A 20938-nucleotide genomic window follows, 5' to 3' on the forward strand; every position below is an offset into this window, starting at 1 on the left:
TGATCTCGCAATTCGTGAGTTTGAGCCCCACATCGGGCTCTGTGCTGACAGCTCAGAGCCTGGAGCCTGCTTCAGATTCTGTGTCTCCCTCTCTCTATGCTCCTCTCCTGCTCAGACCCTGTCTCTCTCTCAAGAATAAATAAAGAAAAAAATTTTTTTAATTTTTTTCTCAGCAGTGTTTATATATAAAGTTTTCAGTGTAGAGGTATTTCATTTAGTATTTTGTTTTGATGTAATTATAAAAAGCATTGTTTCTCCATTTTTATCTTCTAATTGTTGTTGCTAGTACATAAAAACATTTGTTTTTTATATATTGAGCTTGTATTCTGCATCCTTGTTAAATTTGGTTGTTAGTTCTATAATACTTTTAGTTGATTACGATTATCTATGTAAAAGATCCTGTTAACTACAAAAAGAGATCGTTTTACTTTTTCCTAAGATTTAAGCCTCGCATTTGATTTTCTTGTCTCTTCCTTGCTGGACTACAGCCTCTAGTACAATGTTTACCAGGAGTGGTGAGAGCAGACAGTCTTGCCTTATTCCTTGATGTTAGGAAAAAGCATCAATATTTCACTATTAAGTACAATACTAGCTGTAAGTTTTTAATACTTCACTATTAAGTACATTAGCTGTAAGTTTTAAAACTGAAGAAACTCCTCTTATTCCCAGTTTGATGAGAATTTTTATTGTGAGTGGATGTTGAAATGCCTTTTCTACATGTATTGAAATAAACATACAAGTTTTCTTTATTCTACTAACATATGAATTGGACTGATTGATTTTTAAATGTTTTAAATTAATCTTGCATTTCTGAAATAAGCTTGTGTAAGTCAGATCTGTATACACAGCATATAACATAAAAGCCAGCAAACTTGATAAAAGCAGAACAGAAGAATCACTATCATTTCATCACTGAACTTCACTTTGGATTTTACCTTAAATGCTCTAGGTACTTACACATCCATATGGTGACCAGCACTCTGCAGTCCATCCCCCATTTCTTTTTCTATGGCACTCCACTCACTAGGGAGAAAAAGATAAAATCAAACACATCATGAATTAGATATGGAATATTATTAAATGGAATATTGTGTAAGGTTTTTTTTCTAGCTAGCTTTTAAACAATATAGTACTGTATTTGGATTTATTTTCTAATTCAAATACGCTGCCTTCCTCTTAAGTTTAACAACTAAATGCAAGTGAATACTTTAAAATGTTAGTTCAGAAATTGCTATCTGCTGCTGCAAAGTAAGTATCATACCAGCTTCTGCTTATAGACAACTTTCTCAGCTAGGGTGCCTTTTCACGTTAATTGTGGAGCTTTAAAAAACTACAGATGCTAGGGGCGCCTGGGTGGCTCAGTCGGTTAAGCATCCAACTTCGGCTCAGGTCATGATCTCACGGTCTGTGGGTTCGAGCCCCGCATCGGGCTCTGTGCTGACAGCTCAGAGCCTGGAGCCTGTTTCTGATTCTGTGTCTCCCTCTCTCTCTGCCCTCCCCCATTCATGCTCTGTATCTCTCTGTCTCAAAAATAAATAAACATTTAAAAAAAAATTAAAAAAAAAAAAAACAAACTACAGATGCTAGCCCTGCTCTTGATCTACTTAATCAGAATCTCTGGGGTAGAGGTGAGATATACATATACCTTTTAATTTTAATTTTTTTGAGAGACAGTGCATGTACAAGTGGAGGAGGGCGGAGAGGGAGAGAGGGAGAGAGAATCTCAAGCTGGGCTTGGAGCCTGATATGGGGCTCAAGCTCACAACTGTGATCATGACCTGAACTGAAATCAGGACTCAGACTTGGGGCGCCTGGGTGGCTCAGTTGGTTAAACGTCCAACTTCAGCTCAGGTCATAACCTCATGTTTCGTGGGTTCAAGCCCCATGTCAGGCTCTGTGCTGATGCTGCAGAGCCTGGAGCCTGATTCACATTCTATGTCTCCCTCCCTCTCTCTGTCCCTCCCCGGCTCACAGTCTGTTTATCTTTCAAAAAATAAATAAGCATTAAAAAAAAAAAGACTCAACCAACTGAGCCACCCGGGTGCCCCGAGACAGGTATACTCTTTAAAGTTCCACGGAAGATTCTGATGAACACATCTAAGCTAACAAAAAAGGACGATTGTACCGAAATATTAAGTACACATTAAAACTTTAATAATATGCACTAAAGTTGCATGAGAAAGTCTACTAGAACCAAAGATCATTTTGTTGCCATTTTTTTAAGATTTTTATTTTTAAGTAATCTCTATATCCAACATGGGGCTCGACCCCGAAATCAAGAGTTGCGTGCTTTACTAACTGAGCCAGCCAGGTAGTTATATATATATAATTACAGTAAACTGAAAAAATAAGTCTGTAATCCCAAATACCAAGAGATGACCTAATTTGATATATTTCCTTCTAGTCTTTTTATTTACTCATTTTAATGTGGCTGAGATCATACGGTATATGCAATTTTGTATCATGCTTTTTTTCCTTCAGCATTTTCCCATATTATTAAAGCAATTTGTTTTAAGCACTGTCTCATTAGGCAACTCAATTTTTTACTTTTATTTTTATTTTACTTATTTTTTTTTTGCAACTCAATTTTTTAAACCATTGTCCTGGCCATTCAGGTTGTTTGCAATTTTCCTCCTAGGTAAAGAATGTATAAGCCTCTCCACTTTCACCATATCATAAAAGAAAAAAAAAATTTTTTTAACACTATTCTTTTGTTTTATACAGAATAAACCTGGCATTCTGTTGAAATACCAGACTATATGCTTATAGTATTAGAAGGAAGAAGACCTCACATGATTTTTAATATTGTCAAAGCAAAACAAACCTATAAATCACCTATGCAACACTATGGTTATGATTAAATACCAAAACAGCTATGGCTCCCTCTAATAATCTTCTCTCCTTAGATGTTTGTAACTACTCTCAAACTAGTAATAGCAAGTTAACCCTTTTTAGTGTTTTGCTGTTTACCAAAAAAACAATTTTTAATATCTCTATATTATCTAAACTCTAAAGCCACATTTCTAATACCTCCAGGACAATTCTACTCTTATATACCTCTGTCACTTCAATTTCAATATATCCAAAGCCCTGTTCTTCACATGAAAAAGGAAATCTAGGGGTTTGGGCAGAACTAGCCAAATGTATAACATAGCAATCACAGTTAATGTAACTTTAGGTCATGCTAACAGAGTTAATGGATAGTCCAGATCAACTGTCTATTGGATAGCCCAAAACACTTCATCTGCCTAATTTTTGAGCACCTTACTATGTGCTACCAATTCAAGGCTAACATAACCAAATTTAATTCCTTTGTTTACCAAACAACACTAAAAACTAGTTCAAGGAAGGTAGAGCTTATCCTTAATCAACTATATATGTATTCCTATTAAGTACTTTAGAATCTGATAAATACCTGGCTTTTTTTTTTTTTAATGTTTATTTATTTTGAGAGAGAGAGAGAGAGAGCAAGTGAGCACGTGAGGTGGGGAGGGGGCAGAAAGAGATGGAGAAAGAATCTTAACTTGCATCAGTGCAGAGCCTGATGTGGGGCTCAATCCCACAACACTGAGATCATGACTTGAGCTGAAATCAAGAGTCGGACACTTAACCAACCGAGCCACCCAGGTATCCCAAAATGTGGCATTTATTGTTTGTACGTAAAATGAAAAAATAAATCAATAAGTGAATTAATAAATATGAAGAGACAAACATGTACTGGATTCTGTGTATCAACCACTGCTACACACAAGACCTACACACAAGAACTCATTTTAATAGTTCTCCAGGTGATTTGTATGCACATTAAAATTTAAGAAGCACTATCTAAACGAAAGGTTCTAACCTGGGGCCCAAGGATATGCCTAGGATTGGAAATAGAAAATGTTAACCAGTTTGCTGGGGAGAAGAGGAAACTATTAACATACAAGTAACTTTATAAAAGGGTAGTCGACTTAACATCAGCATTGTAAGAGAAAACTGAATCTTAAAGTACTTAATGGGTAGGTAATTGTCACATATGAACCAGATCAAAAAGGGTCTTGGATCTTTTGTAGCATCTGATAGAAGGAAAAGAAAGGAAAAGAAAATCACAAACATAAAGGTTTTGCATGTAATTTCAGAAGCTTCAGGCAACCTGAAATCCATCTTCACCTCTTGGATTAAGAACGATGAAATACAGGAGGACCTAGCTGGCTCAGTCAGTACAGCATATGACTCTTGATGTCAGGGTTGTAAATTTGAGCCCCACAATTGGTGTAGAGATCACTTAAAAATAAAATCTTAAAAAAAAAAAAAAAAACCAGAACTATGAACTTTAAAACCACTAAGGCCCTTCCTACTTCAGTATTTTACAATTTCAGTAAATGAAAGGAAGTAAAAGATTCCAAGAATGCCCAAGCATCAAAATTTAGGACAGGTATTAAATATATTATAACAAAATAAAGGTTTACAGATAAATCTCATCACCCAATCTGATGTTCATCAGGGACAGAGACAGAGAGAAAGTCACTAGCGCAAGCAGGTCTGTGGTTATAGGTTTTATGTTTATAGTTCTATGTAAGATTTCATTTAAATATAAAATTCCATGTCAAGAAAGGGTTTGGAAATCACTCTCTCTATTTAACCCTAATATTGAATAGATACTTAAAATCAGGTTCAGAGATCTAACATTGCTTACTCCAAGTCAGGTAGCTGTTCAGAGACAGAGCTGCGACTAGAATCAACTGCCCTTAGTGTGCTCTATTAATCCCAAACTATGGCACTTCTAATGAGGGAGTGTGGGGCACACTGAAGGCAAAGTGCAGGGTAACAGCAACCCCCACCCCCAGGTGGGACATGTAGGATATTCCTTGGACACTCCCAGCTACCCAAAAACAGGAAAGGACAAAACCCAAATGGTTAAACTGTAAGAGTCCGTCAGTTTACCAGAAAAAGGCAATCCCATCAAGCCTAAAGTCCAGGAACTCCCTACAGTCTTAAGGTTAATGCTTTGCTAGAGGGAAAAACCACCTTAGCTTGACAATAGCTAGGCCTCCAGTAAGGCTTTAGCATGTGAAAGTCTCTTTGGAAACTCCCTCTTGACTTTATCTCCCCGGACTCCATAAAAAACGGTCCCCCCTACTACCCCAGTGCAGGTCTTGCTCCCCATGGGTCCCATTCCCATGGTTTAATAAAATCATCTTTTTTGCACCAAAGACGTCTTCAAGAATTCTTCCTTGGCCATCAGCTCTGGACCCCACAAACTCCACCATCACCCCAAAACTTCATCACTTCCTTTTTTGTTCTCTTAATCAAAAGAACTCTTTACTCCCACTATGCACATAACCAAAAAATACAAATTACAGAATCATTAAACAAACGTAGATCTGTGTCTGTGAGCTCTGAGTACATGACAAGTTTTGTGTATCCATGACATAAATTTGAAAGAAATGTTGCTCTTGTATTTTCCTGGAATTCCTCGTAAGGAATCACATCAATTGAATCTGAAAGACATGTTTTTTTTCTTGGTCGATTCTATATGGATTCACAATCTATAAATTAAGATGAATATTTAAAAATTAACAGAATAAACCATTTCAGGCTATGAGCTCCTGAAAGCTTTCATTAGCTTCAAATGCACAGTTACTAGTACTGACAACTCTTTCCTTTTTTTTTTCTAGGTCTTTTGCAGAGTGAATCCCACCTATATATTCAGTCCAATTCTGGACAAGTGGATCTAAAGTTCCTAGCTCAGTCTGAAACTAGTGAAAATATAAGCTAGTTCTATAAGCACCCATGGGAATGGCCCTTTGGCCGACCCTACATTGGATCAAGTGCTGTAATGCAGGCGGAAACTGCAAAAAGCCCAGGAACTCAAGAAGAGCACAAAATAAACTCCTGACCTCCAAAAAAACTAAAAAAAAAAAGAAATGAACAGCAACATGTGACATGAACATATTACTAAATTCATCCTATTTCCTCTCTGTGCACCTCATTCCTGCTTATTTCTTCCTTATATTTACATATATATATGTATGTAAGCCATGTAAGTGTATGTCTCGCCAGTTGCCTTCTTAACATGTACAGTCTTGGGGTGCCTGGGTGACTCAGTCAGTTAAGTGTCCAACTTTGGCTCAGGTCATTATCTCATGGTTCACGAATTCCAGCCCCACGGTGAGCTCTGTGCAGACAGCTGAGAGCCTGTTTCGGATTCTGTGTCTGTCCCTCTTTCTCTGCCTCCCCACTTGCACTCTCTCTCTCTCTCTCTCTCAAAAATAACACCTGTGTATCAATTAAGAAACCAATCAGCCCAAAAGAAAAAAAAAGGACAAAAGATATGAATAGATTATGAAATAGGAAAAAAAAGGGCTGTTAATCACAAGAAAAAATAATTTGACATCAGTTATAATTTTTAAAATGTAAATTATAACTGCAGTAAAGAAACCATTCCTCATCATCAGTGTGATACAGACAAAAGTTTGCTAACATACTGCTGAGTAATGGTGTAAGAAAACAGATATTAATACTTTGTTGGTGAGAAGTTAACAGCTTCTATACAGGGCAATTTGGCAGTATCTACCGCAACTACAAATGCAATTATCCTTAGAGCCAGTAACAACACTTGTAGAATTTTATCCTACAAACATATTCATACACATGTGAAATGACATGAACAAGAATATTTATTGTAGCAATGAGTAAAATAAGACTAGAAATCATTAAGAAGAAATTAAATAAATTGTGATCCTCCTCTTTAATAAAACTCAAAGCAGTTATTTACTGATAACAATCTATCTCCAAGAGCAGTTCTTAAGTGAAAAAAGGTTAAACAAGTGAACATAGTGATGTATACAACATGCTCCCTTTTCATGTTTAAAAACAGAGCATGTGTTTGTATGTTAATGTATTATACTTATAGTATTACATTTTACTAGGGGGATACATAAGAAACCAATAAACTGGTATTAGCTATCTCAGAGGAGACCTGAATGGTTAGCAGACAAGGGAGACTTTTCACTGTATAAGCTTTTATCCCTGTTGAATTTTGTGCCATATGGAATGTATTACCTATTCAAAAATGTAAAATGAATGCTTTTTTTTTTTTTCCTTTAGAGAAAGAGAGAGAAAGACAGTGCCAGGGAGAGGGGCAGAGAGAGAGAGACAGAGAAGACAGGGCTCGGATCCCATAACCCTGGGATCATGACTAAGCTGAAATCAAGAGTCAGATGCTCAACCGAATGAGCCACCCAGGCACCCCAAATGAATTATTTTTAAATTAATTCAATCAAAAGCACTTATAATGGAACATTAGCAAAGACATTTTCTTATAAAGAGCTTCGGATAATAATTTCTAAAATGTCAGAACCAAAATAATACACAGGAAAAGAAAATCACAAAAGGTTCAAAAATAACCAAAATATGTAATATACGGTATATAAGTAGATATTCTAATTTACACTAAAATTACCCAAGACTGAAAAATTCATCTTGCAACATCCTTCAGAAACTATAAAGTAACACCAAGAAAGAAAAAAAAGAGAAAGTCACTAATTATTTAAAATAGAATCTTCTTGGGCATTCTGCCAACAAGGTAAAGGGCAGTGGACTTCCTATTTTTTATCGAAAGATACTTTACAACAAAAACTTCGAAAACTACTATAGGACATCTATTAAAAACAAAACTTCGATATTTGAAGGAGCTGAGAGGATAAACAAATCTCACAACGCTTTAACCATACTAATCAACAAAAAAAAAGATCAAATAACATCAGAAATGAAGGAAGAGAAATAAAAATCAACACCACAGACATAAAAAGAATTATATGAGATATTATGAAAAATTTTATGCCAACAAACTGAACAACCTAGAAGAAATGGGTAAAATTAAATGGAATCAGGAAGAAATAGAAAATTTGAACAGACTGCTCACAATGAAAATGAATCAGTAAAAAAACACTCCCAAGAAACAAAAGTCCAGGATCAGATGGCTGCACAGGTGAATTTTACCAAATATTTAAGCCTGGGTGGCTCAGTAGGTTAAGTGTCCGACTCTTGATTTCAGCTCAGGTCATGATCTCAAGGTTGTGAGATTGAGCTCCATGTCAGGCTCTGTACTGACAGTGGGCACCTACTTTTTCTCCCTCTCTCTCTCTACCCCTGCCCTGGCTCACGCACATGCACATACTCTCTCTCCAAATAAACATTTTTTTAAAAAGATAGTTAATACTTATTCTTCTCAAACTGTTCCAAAATAAAAAAGGAGGGATACAAAACCAGATACCAAAACCAGACAGGTACTACCAAAATAAAACAAAACAAAAATCCTGCAAAACTATAGGCCAATACATACCTCTGATGAATATAAGTGCAAAAACCTCCAACAAAATATTAGCAAACCAAATCCAACAATACATTAAAAGGATCTTTCATCACAGTCAAGTGGAGTTTATTCTAGGGATGCAAGGGTGGTTCAATATTCACAAATCCATCAACATGATAAATCACATTAACGGAAAGAATAAAAACCGTATGATCATCTCCATAAATGCAGAAGAAGCATCCATTCATGATGTACAACATCCATTCATGATGTACAACATCTTCATGATGAAAACTCTCAAGAAAGTGGGTGTAGAGGGAACATACCTCAACATAATAAAGGCCACATACGAAAAAATGCACAGCTAACATCATACTCTATGGTGAAAAACAGAGCTTTTCTTCTAAGATCAGTAACAGAAGAGAGAGGTCAACTCTCAGCACTGTTAGAGTACTGGAAGTCCTAGCCACCACAAGCAGACAAGAAAAAGAAATAAAAGCCATCCAAATTGGTAAGGAAGAAGTAAACTTTCACTATTTACAAATGATACTATATATATATATATATAGTAAACCCTAAAGACTCCACCATAAAACTACTAGAACTAATAAATGAATTCAGTAAAGTCACAGGACACAAAATTAATATACAGAAAACTATTGTATTTCTATAAGCTAATAACGTAGCAGAAAGAAAAATTAAGAAAACAATTCCATTTGCAACTGCACCAAAAATAATAAAATATCTAGGAATAAACTTAATCAATGAGGTGAAAGAGCTGTCATCTCTGAAAACTAAAACATGAATGAAAGAAATTGAAGATGACACAAATAAAAAGATATTCCATGTTCATGAATTGAAAGAATCAATATTAAAATGTTCCACAATACCCAAAGCAATCTAGATTTAACACAATCCCTATAAAAACACCAAAGAGCAGTTTTCACAGAACTAGAACAAAAAATCCTAAAATCTGTATGGAACCATAGAAGACCCTGAATAGTCAAAGCAATCTTGAGAAAAAAGAACAAAGCTGGAGGTATCACAATCCCAGATTTCAAGATACACTACAAACCTGTAGTAATCAAAACAGTATGGTACTGGCACAAAAACACAGAGATCAATGGAACAGAATACAGAGACCAAAAATAAACATACACTTATACGGTCAATTACTCTACAACAAAGGAAACAAGAATACACAATGGAAAAAAAGAGTCTCTTCAACAAATAATGTTGGGACAGCTACATGCAAAAGAATGAAATTGGACTACTTTTATTCACCATCTACAAAAATAAACTCAAAATGGACTAAAGAGAGACCTAAATCTCTCTTTAGGGAAAATATGAGACCTAAAATCATAAAACTCCTAGAAGAAAACATAGGTAGTAACCTCTTTGACATCAGCCAAAGAAACATTTTTCTAGATCTGTCTCCTCAGGTAAGAGCAACAAAAGCTAAAATAAACTATTGGGACTACACCAAAATAAAAAGCTTTTGCACAGTGAAGGACTTGTGAAGGACTCAATCAACAAAATGAAAACACAACCTACTGAATGAGAGAAGATATCTGCAAATGATATATCCAATAAGGGGTTAATATTCATACTATATAAAGAACTTATACAATCCAACAGCAAAAAAACACAAATAATCCAATTAAAAGTAGGAAGAGGACCTGAATAGACATTTTTTCCAAGGAAGACATACCGATAGACAACAGACAAATGAAAAGATGCTCTAATATCACTCTAATCATCGGGGACATGCAAATCAAAACCACAATGAGGTATCCCCTCATGTCTGTCAGAATGGCAAGAAGTAACAAGGGTTGGTGAAGATGTGGAGAAAAAGGAATCCTCCTGCACTGTTGGGTTGCAAATTGGTACAACCACTATGGAGGTTCCTAAAAAAATTAAAAATAGTATTACCATGGGGCACCTGAGTGGCTCAGTAGGTTAAGCATCTGACTCTTGCTTTCAGCTCAGGTCATGATCACACAGTTCGTGAATTTGAGCCCCATGATGGGCTCTGCAATGAGAGCACAGAGCCTGCTTGGGATTCTCTGTCTTGCTCTCACTCTGCCCCTGCCCCTGCCCTGCTCGCATGCTCTTCCTCAAAATAAATTAATTAACTTAAAAAAATAGTATTACCGTATGACCCAGTAATTCCACTACTAGGTATTTACTCAAAGAAAACAAAAACACTAATTAAAAAAGATATATGCACCCCTATGTATATTGCAGCATTATTAATAGCCAAGATATGAAAGCAACCCAGTGCCTATCCATAGAGAAATGGATAAAGATGTGAAATAGATACATATATAAATATACATAAATGTTTATAAATAAGTATATAAATATCTATCTCATATCGTCTCTATCCATTGTGTGTGTGTGTGTGTGTGTGTGTGAGTATATGTGTATATAGAGAGAGAATATAATGCCAAGTGAAGTCAGACTGAGGAAAATAAATACCCTATGACTTCACTTGTATGTGGAATTTAAGAAATAAAACAAAGAGAAAAAAAGACAAACAAAAAACCCCCAAACTGTTAAATACAGAGAACAAACTGGTAGTTGCCAAAGGCAGGGGGGTGAGGAGAATATGGGTGAAATAGGTGAAGAGGGTTAAGAGGTACACTTATCTTGATGAGCACTGAGAAATGTATAGGATTGTTGAATCATTATATTGTACACCTGAAACTAATATAACACTGTATATTAATTATACTTGAATAAAAAATTAAGTAATTAATTATGCCATAACATACAGAATAAATAAAAACTTAACATCTACATTTCAGACCCATAAATTTTCAAGAATTATAGTTGTCAGGCAAAAAACTAAACAGAGCTAATCATTTATTTTAAAAGGTCACATAATGCTTACCTGAAAACTCGCCCATAATTCCCATGCACTTTATATACACCATAGAGTCGATCTGCCACTCTCTGGAATAAATTTTTAAAAGAGATTACTATTAGGTCAAAGTTATATACAGATTATTCTTTAAAAAGATGTCATCTTCATTAAAAAAAAAAAAAAAAAAGCTTAGTACAATAAACTTGAAAAATGTGAAAAATAAAAAATTTCCCAAAGGCTCATCATGAGGTTGGGGAGGAACTAGTGCTATCATCATATTTATGTAACTGCTTTCATATATATATATATATATATATATATATATATATATATATATATATATATATATATATAAAGAACATATAAAGATATATGTTTTAATTATTGCTTTAAAATTTCTTATGTTAAAAGTGGTAAGGGGCGTCTGGGTGGCTCAGTTGGTTAAGGGTCAGACTCTTAGTTTTGGCTCAGGTCATGATCTCACAATTCGTGAATTCAAGCCACACCTTGGGCTCTGCACTGCTTGGGATTCTCTCACCCTCTCTCTCTGCCCTTCTCATGCACTCTTGCTCTGTCTCAAAATAAATAAACTTAAAAAAAAAAAAAAAGGGACAATATTTTTATCCAGCAGGTCAATATTACATTTAATAAATATGACTTTAAATAGCTGCATAAAATTCCACCTAGCAGTGTATACAATATATAACCACTCCTTGTTGGATAGTTATCCCTGATTTTTTCAGTATTATACATAATTTTGTAATAAGCACCTCTGAGAGTAAAGCTTTTCCCAAATTTCAGATTGTTTCCTTATGAAAAAGTCCTCAAAGTGGAATTTACCAGGGTAAAAATATAAACATTTTCAATTTTATTGATAGTTTTATACATAAGTGCCGAACACATACAATATACTTCTATGCTACTTTATCACTATAATGCTTTCTAACCAACACATTAGATGTTTTAATAATAGAATTATAATTTAGATCTAATTATAATTAGATAAATTTTACAAAAGACAAAACATCACATATGATACTTAATGCTTTACTCTCCTGCAAACTATTGTGGACATGAACTAAAGACCAAAAGTAATCCCACATAAAACCCTAAACCCTAAAAAAAAAAAAATTCTTAGTATACAAAAAAATATTCTTGGTTACACAGTTTCTAAATGTAAACACTGAGGATAAATTACCTAATTTGTTACTCAAACATCTGAGGAATTAGGCATTAACCATACAACAAATCCTAACTCTTTCAATACCTCAGCTTAAAGTGAATGAACCAGTATTATAAATACACGGAGCAGATGTAAGAAGAACATAAACTGTTTTCCATCTCTTCTTGGCTTGCTCTAAAGGAACATGTACACACCAGACTAGAGAGCAATACACTACAGGACTGCAGCTTGTTTCTGTAGTCGTATTAGAACATTCAGGTTACCATTGTATATGGCTGCTTTCATAGCAGAACTGAATAGATTTGACATGGATCGTATGGCCCAAAAAGCTGAAAATATTTACTGTCTAGCCTTCTAGTCTGCCCACCTCTGCACCCGACTCAAGACAAAGCTTGTAGTCTTCATTCTGCTTGAAACATTCTAGAGTCATTCCCAGACCTCTCAACTACTTTCTCTAGGATGCTATTTCCCAATTATTTCTGAGCCCTATAGAGTGTCAAAGGTCATTTACTTAAAAAAATTTTTTAAAAATATTTATTCATTTTTGAGAAACAGAGAGAGACAGAGCATGAGTGGGGAGGGGCAGAGAGAGAGGGAGATTCAGAATCCAAAGCAGGCTCCAGGCTCTGAGCTGCCAGCACAGAGCCTGACTGGAGCTCAAACTAGTGACCTGAGCCAAAGTCAGACACTTAACCGACTGAGCCACCTGGGCGCCCCACTTGTTTACTTTTTTAAAGTGATTCCATCATCAAGTAAATTTGGGAAACTCTGAGGTAATAAAATTTAACCAGTAACAGTTTTCCTTCCTATAGAACTTTTTAGCCCTTTAATGCCATATATTAATCATAACTATTCAAGAAAGAGATGGTTTGCACTAGAAAAAATACAGGACTGGCATTTCAGAGAATATAAAATGGAAAATGCCATTCTAGGACACTAACTTTTCTAGATCCTTGTACTTAAAAAAATTTTTTTTCAATATATGAAATTTATTGTCAAATTGGTTTCCATACAACACCCAGTGCTCATCCCAAAAGGTGCCCTCCTCAATACCCATCACCCACCCTCCCCTCCCTCCCACCCCCCATCAACCCTCAGTTTGTTCTCAGTTTTTAAGAGTCTCTTATGCTTTGGCTCTCTCCCAATCTATCAAAAAAAATTTTAATGTTTGTTTATTTTTGAGACAGAGTATGAGTGGGGGAGGGGCAGAGAGCGAGGGAAACACAGAATCCGAAGCAGGCTCAAAGCTCCGAGCTGTCAGCACAGAGCCCGACGTGGGGCTCCAAACGCATGAACTGCGAGATTGTGACCTGAGCCAAAGTCGGACTTCAACCAACTGAGCCACCCAGGGCGGGCGGGGGGGGGGGGGGGGGGGTTCTTTAAAGATCAAACCTCTTCTTGAAAGCTGAGTGTTTTATCATAAGATATTAAGTATGGAAGAGAGGGAGAGAGCTTATTAAGCAACCATGTAAAAACAAAAACTGCAAGAAAGTACAAATGCAGATCCAAAATAAATGTTCAAAGATAAAGTTTGTGAATCCCAATTACTTAAAAGTTTATTTCTTTAAAGTATATCACTCTTGGCAGCTGGTATAAAAGGAGCTTCTACCAGAGTAATTAGAACTCTGGAAAATATTTTGGTCCACAGAGTATGCCCAAAAGAGGCAAGAGTCTTCCTATATTAAAAAAGATGAGCAACCACATGAGGAATTACCTACCCATGAACTAGGCAATACACTTAGCAGTTGTTATGGGACCAACACTGTTTCTGATATCAACTATTCATGGAAACAAATGGATCTAGCTAACTAAAACATGAAATGACTTATCTAGATCATTAGACAGTGGGAAAGAAGAACCAAAGAAAAACTATTAATCAAAAATTATCATTTCTAGAGAAAAGGAAAAAACAAAAATGACACAGAAATAAAACAGGAATAATTAAAACCTAAAACCATATTAATTCATTGGTCATTGGTAATCAAGAATTTTGGTGCCGGGAAAAGGGGCTGAACCCAATGACTTAGTCCAGACTGCTATTCGATTTCATTTCTGTTGACAAGTCTTTCTTTCTGAAAACTGACCATCTGACAACTGACATGAAAAGAGTGACAACTAGCATATTCAGTGACAACAGAAGAAATGTAACAAACTCATCCAATCATTCTACCCAGCTCGGAATCATTTGGAACTGTAAGAATGCCCTACTCTATCCTCACTCAAGTAGTAGCTGATTAAATGTGAAAAAGGACACTTTTGGGACATTCTATTAGATGATCTTATTTTGAAAATCTAGACATGCCTAGCTTTTCTTTTCTTTCCTTCTTTTGAACTATCTCCTAAGGATTCAAGATTATGAGATTTAAGACTCTGGATACTTACTGCCACAACGGTTCCCAAAGAGCTGCATGTAATATTTTATACTGCCACCATCACTAAATAGTTCACAAATACTAGATATTACCATCTTTATGACTACAAATCAAATGTTGAGTAGTATCTTAATAACTATAATTTGCATTTTTACAATATTAGCAAACTTAAACATTCTTCCCTCCCTTTTAAATTTGAATTTTCCCTAAAGAGGCAGCAGATATTGTAATAGGAAATATGAGATTTGCAGTCAAACAAATGGGAGTTCAAATTCCAGCACCTTCTCACTTTAGGGTTTAACTTTGGAGATTTATTAAACCATGCAAGCCTTGGTATCATATCTTTCTTTTGCAAATGTGGAAATGACTTTCATCACATGACTTTGTGAGGATCAAATGACATTTGTTAGGGTCCTGGCTATAAGAAGGATGACTCAATGAAAATCTGTTCTCTTCTCAATCTTGAATTCATGTCCTCTGTCAATAAACTGTTGTAGGCAGTTAAGAGCATGAGCTCTAGAGTCAGACAGACAAAATAGGAAATTCTGGCTCCACACATCTATTATAGTGTGGTACCACTTTAATTTCTTTTGCCTCTGTTTCCTAATCTACAAAATGGGAACAACAATAATATCTATCTTTAAGGACTATTGTGGGAACTGGGCAAGAATATTATATGTGTGAGCACTGGCTGATATACAGTGGTAAATATATGTTAGAAATCAGTATTATCTTTTTGTTGTTGTTTACAAAACACTTTATTTCATCTGAATCGCATAATTCTATGAATAAGGCACCTTCATATAACAAATATTTATTCAGTACCTACTATGTGCCAGGCATATATTCCCATTTTCTAGCAAAGAAACTAACCCTGAAAGGTTACTGAATTTGTCGGGAGGACCCAGTAAATGGCAGAGACAGGTCCAAAGCCAGCTCTTCTTGGTTCAAGGCCACCCACCCTTTCCTGTTGTTCTGTTTTGATGTCTTAAATATTTAAGTTTTTAACCGATCTATAACTTATTTTTTGTCTTTTCTACTTTGAAAAGAATTCTCCTTGACAGAAAAGACAATCAAATAATTCTATTTTTTTTTTAAACGTTTATTTATTTTTGAGACAGAGAGAAACAGAGCATGAATGGGGGAGGGTCAGAGAGAGGGAGACACAGAATCTGAAACAGGCTCCGGGCTCTGAGCTGTCAGCACAGAACCCGACACGGGGCTCGAACTCACGGACCGCGAGAGCATGACCTGAGCCGAAGTCAGCCGCTTAACTGACTGAGCCACCCAGGCACCCCTCAAATAATGCTATTTTCATCTGTTAAGAATTCATCATCTGTCTCAAAAAAATAAATAAAAAATAAATTTAAAAAACCCAATTCATCATCTGTCTCAAGAAGCATCTAAGACTTCTTGACACTCTGTTACAAAAGGCCCTCCCTGTGGTGCTTTTTGTGTTGTTTGTAGGCTTCTCTCTGCGTTAGGACTTTAACCTTTCATTTTTACTTTTCTGTTACTGTCCATGACTAAACAGCCTTTCTCCCCATTTTAGAACAATAGAAATTTTAGCCAATCAGGGGCACCTGGATGGCTCAATTGGTTAAGCATCCAACTTTGGCTCAGGTCATGATCTCACAATTCATGGGTTCGAGCCCCATGTCGGGGTCTGTACAGAGCACCGAGCCTGCTTTGGATTCTGTGTCTCCCTCTCTCTCTCTCCGCCCCTCCCATGCTTGCGCTCTCTCTCTCTCTCAAAATTAAATAAACATTCAAAAAAGTTTTTTAAAAAAGGAAGAAATTTTAGCCAATCAGAAAGCATCCTGTATCGTTCACTGGCATTTCTCTCATTTACTCAGTCAGAATTTCAATTTGACTTATAGATCAAGTGCTGCTTTTCTTTCAATAACTCAAGCTACCTTTAATGTCAATAAAGTTTCTAAAGTTTTCATCAAGTTTAGAATAGGGGCACCTGGCTGGTTCAGTTGGTAGAGCATGTGACTCTTGATCTCAGGGTTGTGAGTTCAAGCCCCATGTTGGATGTAGAGATTACTTAAAAATAAAATCTCAAACAAACAAATAAAAAAAGTTTAGGATAAATACCTATACCCAGAATTCTCTTACTTATGTATTACAAACTCTTTGATGACAAAGCTGTTTTCTTTAAAGATTCTTTTCACATATAAATTATTAACCAGTTCTCCCAGGCTGGTTATAATTAAATTCAAGAATCAATTTATCTTAACTATAGAGAACAAACTGATGGTTACCAGAAGGGAGGTGAATGGGGGGATGGGTAAAATAGGTGATGGGATTAAGGAGTGTACTTGTCGTGATGAGCACTGGGTGACATACAGAATTGCTGAATCACTATACTGTACACCTGAAACTAATATAACACTACAAGTTAACTACACTGGAATTTAAAATAAAATAAAAGTGGCTCCGGTCATGATCTCACAGTTTGGGAGTTCGAGCCCCGTGTCGGGCTCTGTGCTGACAGTTCAGAGCCTGGAGCCTGCTTCAGATTTTGTGTTTGCCTCTCCCCTGCTGGCATTCTGTTTCTCTCTCAAAAAATAAATAAATAAATAAATAAATAAATAAACAAACAAACAAACAAACCTTAAATTTTTAAAAATAAAATAAGCAATTTATCTGTTTTTTTCAGATATTTTTAAACATAAAAATGTCAGCATATACATTCGTTTGTTCATTCATTCAATGACTAGATAATGAATGTCTACTATGAGTTGGGCATTGTTCCAGGGATTTAGCAGTGAGAAAACAAAGCTGCTCTTGTGGAGCTCACATACACTAGTAGGGGAGATAATTAACAGATTAATCCAGAATACAATGTCAGATAGTGTTGTTATAAATAGCAATGACAGAATATGACAGAGAAATGACAGAATATGAAAAATGACAGAAAATGATAGAAAACTGCATCTTATTTCATGCAAGATTCCCAAGATAGATTTCTCTGAGGAGGCATCTAAGGCAAGAAATGAATGGCAAAAGAGAACAAGCCAAGAGAGGTTCTTGAAGGTGGGGCATGTGGGAAAAGTGATACAAGCATGGGGAAGAGCAAATAAAAGTCCTAGGGCAGAAACAAGTTTGGTATGGTTAAATTTTCCCATAATCTTTAAAGGTTATTAAATATTAACCACTTTTAAAAATATACTTTCAGCAGAAAGTCAGACATCATCACTATTGTATCATGCCTTATGACAATTTTCTCGTTTTATGAAAGCAATCACATAAACCTCTCTTCAGGACACAATCTGACAACAACAGTCCTGCCTCCCTCCTTAAGGTCTCACTTAAATGCACTCCCTATGCTTCATGGATTTTCTGAGTGTTTACCTGTTACACTCTGTTCAGTTCACCACTCATCTCTGAGATTTCTGATAAATCTGATTCTAGCTGGTTTTTCTGCTTTGTCCTTTAGTTTCTTCTGGGTCTGAACACTGTTTGAGAGCTTCTCAATACTTGGGGTTAGCCATGTGACCTGTGTAATAGTGTACCTCTGCCTACTCCAACTCTCAGAACTGCTGACCCTGCTGTTAAACAAAGCTTTCTACAGTGCCCTCCGCCCTTCCTTTTGGTTGAAGGCCTTTAAAAAGATACAGCGTTAACAATCCCTATCAAAGTAACACCACCATTCTTCACAGAGCTAGAACAAACAATCCTAAAATTTGTATGAAACCAGAAAAGACCCCAAATAGCCAAAGCAATCCTGAAAAAGAAAACCAAAGCTGGAGGCATCACAATCCCAGACTTCAAGCTATATTACAAAGCTGTAATCATCAAGACAGTATGGTACTGGCACAAGAACAGACACTCAGATCAATGGAACAGAACAGAGAACCCAGAAATGGACCCACAGACATATGGCCAACTAATCTTTGACAAAGCAGGAAAAAATATCCAATGGAACGACAGTCTCTTCAGCAAACGGTAATTGGGAAAACTGGACAGTGACATGCAGAAAAATGAACCTGGATCACTTTCTTACCCCATACACAAAAATAAACTCAAAATGGATGAAAGACCTAAATGTAAGACAGGAAGCCATCAAAATCCTCAAGAAGAAAGCAGGCAGAAACCTCTATGACCTCGGCAGCAACAACTTCTTACTTGACATGTCTCCGGAGGCAAGGGAAACAAAAGCAAAAATGAACTACTGGGACCTCATCAAAATAAAAAGCTTCTGCACAGTAAAGGAAACAATCAAACTAAAAGGCAACCAATGGAATGAGAGAAGATTTTTGCAAATGATATAGCAGATAAAGGGTTAGTATCCAAAATCTATAAAGAACATATCAAACTCAACACCCAAAAAAGCAAATAATCCAGTGAAGAAATGGGCAAAAGACATGAATAGACACTTCTCCAAAGAAAACATCCAGGTGGCAAACTGACACATGAAAGATGCTCAACATCACTCATCATCAGGGAAAATACATATCAAAACCACAATGAGATATCACCTCACACCTGTCAGAATGGCTAGCATTAACAACTCAGGCAACAACAGATGTTGGCGAGGATGTGGAGAAAGAGGATCTCTTTTGCACTGCTGGTGGGAATGTAAACTGGTGCAGCCACTCTGGAACACAGTATGGAGGTTCCTCAAAAAATTAAAAATAAAACTACCTTTATGACCCACCAATTGCACTACTAGGTATTTATCCAAAGGATACAGGTGTGCTATTTCGAAGAGGCAAAGCACTCTAATGTTTATAGCTGCACTAATGACAATAGCCAAAGTATGGAAAGAGCCCAAATGTCCATCGACGGTTGAATAAAGATGATGTGGTGTATATATATATATACACAATGCAATATCACTCAGCAATCAAAAGGAATGAAATCTTGCCTTTTGCAACAACGTGGATGGAACTAGGGTGTATTATGCTAAACGAAATTAGTCAGAGAAAGACAAATATCATTTTGACTTCATCCATATGTGGAATCTAATACACAAAACAGATGAACATAAGGGAAGGGAAGTAAAAATAATATAAAAACAGGGAAGGGGATAAACCATAAGAGACTCTTAAATACAGAGAACAAACTGAGGGTTGCTGGAGGCATTTTGGGTGGGGGGATGCGCTAACTGGGCAAGGGGCATTAAAGAGGACACTTGGGATGAGCACTGGGTTTTATATGTAGGTGATGAATCACTGGATTCTACTCCTGAAATCATCACTGCACTGTATGTTAACTAACCTGATGTAAATTTTTAAAAATTTAATAAATTTTAAATAAACAAATAAATAAAATTTTAAAGATATAAAGAAATAAAAAGATACAGCTTCCATAATCAGCCAGACCTCTAATTTAAATAGATTCTCAGGGTGCCTGGGTGGTTCAGTTGGTTAAGCGTCCAACTTTGGCTCAGGTCATGATCTCATGGTTCGTGAGTTCGAGCCCCACATCAGACTCTGTGTTGACAGCTTGGAGCCTGCAGCCTGGTTTGGATGCTGTGTCTCCCTCTCTGTCAACCCTTCCCCTGCTCATGCTGTCTTGAAAATAAACAAACACTAAAAAAAATTTTTTTCTCATTTTTTCTAAAAAATAAATAGATTCTCGAAGGTTTCTAACATAAAAGTCAAAGCTGTATCAATTATTCTTCCAGTCTTCTGGGGTGTCTAGACACATGTCCTCTTCCCCAACCTTTCAACAAGAAGCAGTGTCTAGTTACCTTATAAACCCAGTTTCCCAGTACCCAGTTCTTGACGCTAGCCTACTAATTCTCACATGGACCTTTTATTAGAAAGTATGTTATAATTTATTTAAGAGGTCTAATGGTACTCTGAATGGTTAAAAAGGAAATTGGGCCAATATAAAGACTTCAGGAAGGATTTTCTTCCCCTTATTTTAATACTTTTTACTATGGTAATCTTCAGAGAACAGTAGAATATATTTCCATTTCGCAACACCTACCTTCAACAATTATTATATGGCTAATCTAGTTTCATTTAAACTGCCCCCACTTTCCACTCTTCACCACTCATTAAAACAAATCCCAGATAATATATTCCACGAGGATTCCAATCAGCATAAATGTGATCCTAGACCTGGTAACCCAGGGTCTTTCAGAGTTTTTAGCAAGTTCTAAGGGTTCCATGTCTACCACAGCCAAACCATAGGGCTAAGTACAGTGATTATGCCTCAATTTTTAGTTTGTCATGGCAAACCATTACCCCAAATAA

At 36.1% G+C, this 20938-nt stretch overlaps 1 protein-coding gene across 1 annotated transcript in view; it reads right to left on the reverse strand.

Annotated features, from left to right (window-relative positions):
- SNX4 (sorting nexin 4) overlaps positions 1-20938 on the reverse strand; it is a 68723-nt gene that overhangs the window by 15622 nt on the left and 32163 nt on the right. Inside the window, exons 8-9 of the mRNA XM_042998904.1 lie at positions 11196-11257; positions 958-1023 (exon numbers count right to left, since the gene is read on the reverse strand). Coding sequence (XP_042854838.1) covers positions 958-1023; positions 11196-11257 — 128 coding nt within the window. The remainder of the gene's footprint in view (positions 1-957; positions 1024-11195; positions 11258-20938) is intronic.

This window comes from Panthera tigris, chromosome C2, assembly GCF_018350195.1.
Source record: "Panthera tigris isolate Pti1 chromosome C2, P.tigris_Pti1_mat1.1, whole genome shotgun sequence".
NCBI classification, from domain to species: Eukaryota; Metazoa; Chordata; class Mammalia; order Carnivora; family Felidae; genus Panthera; species Panthera tigris.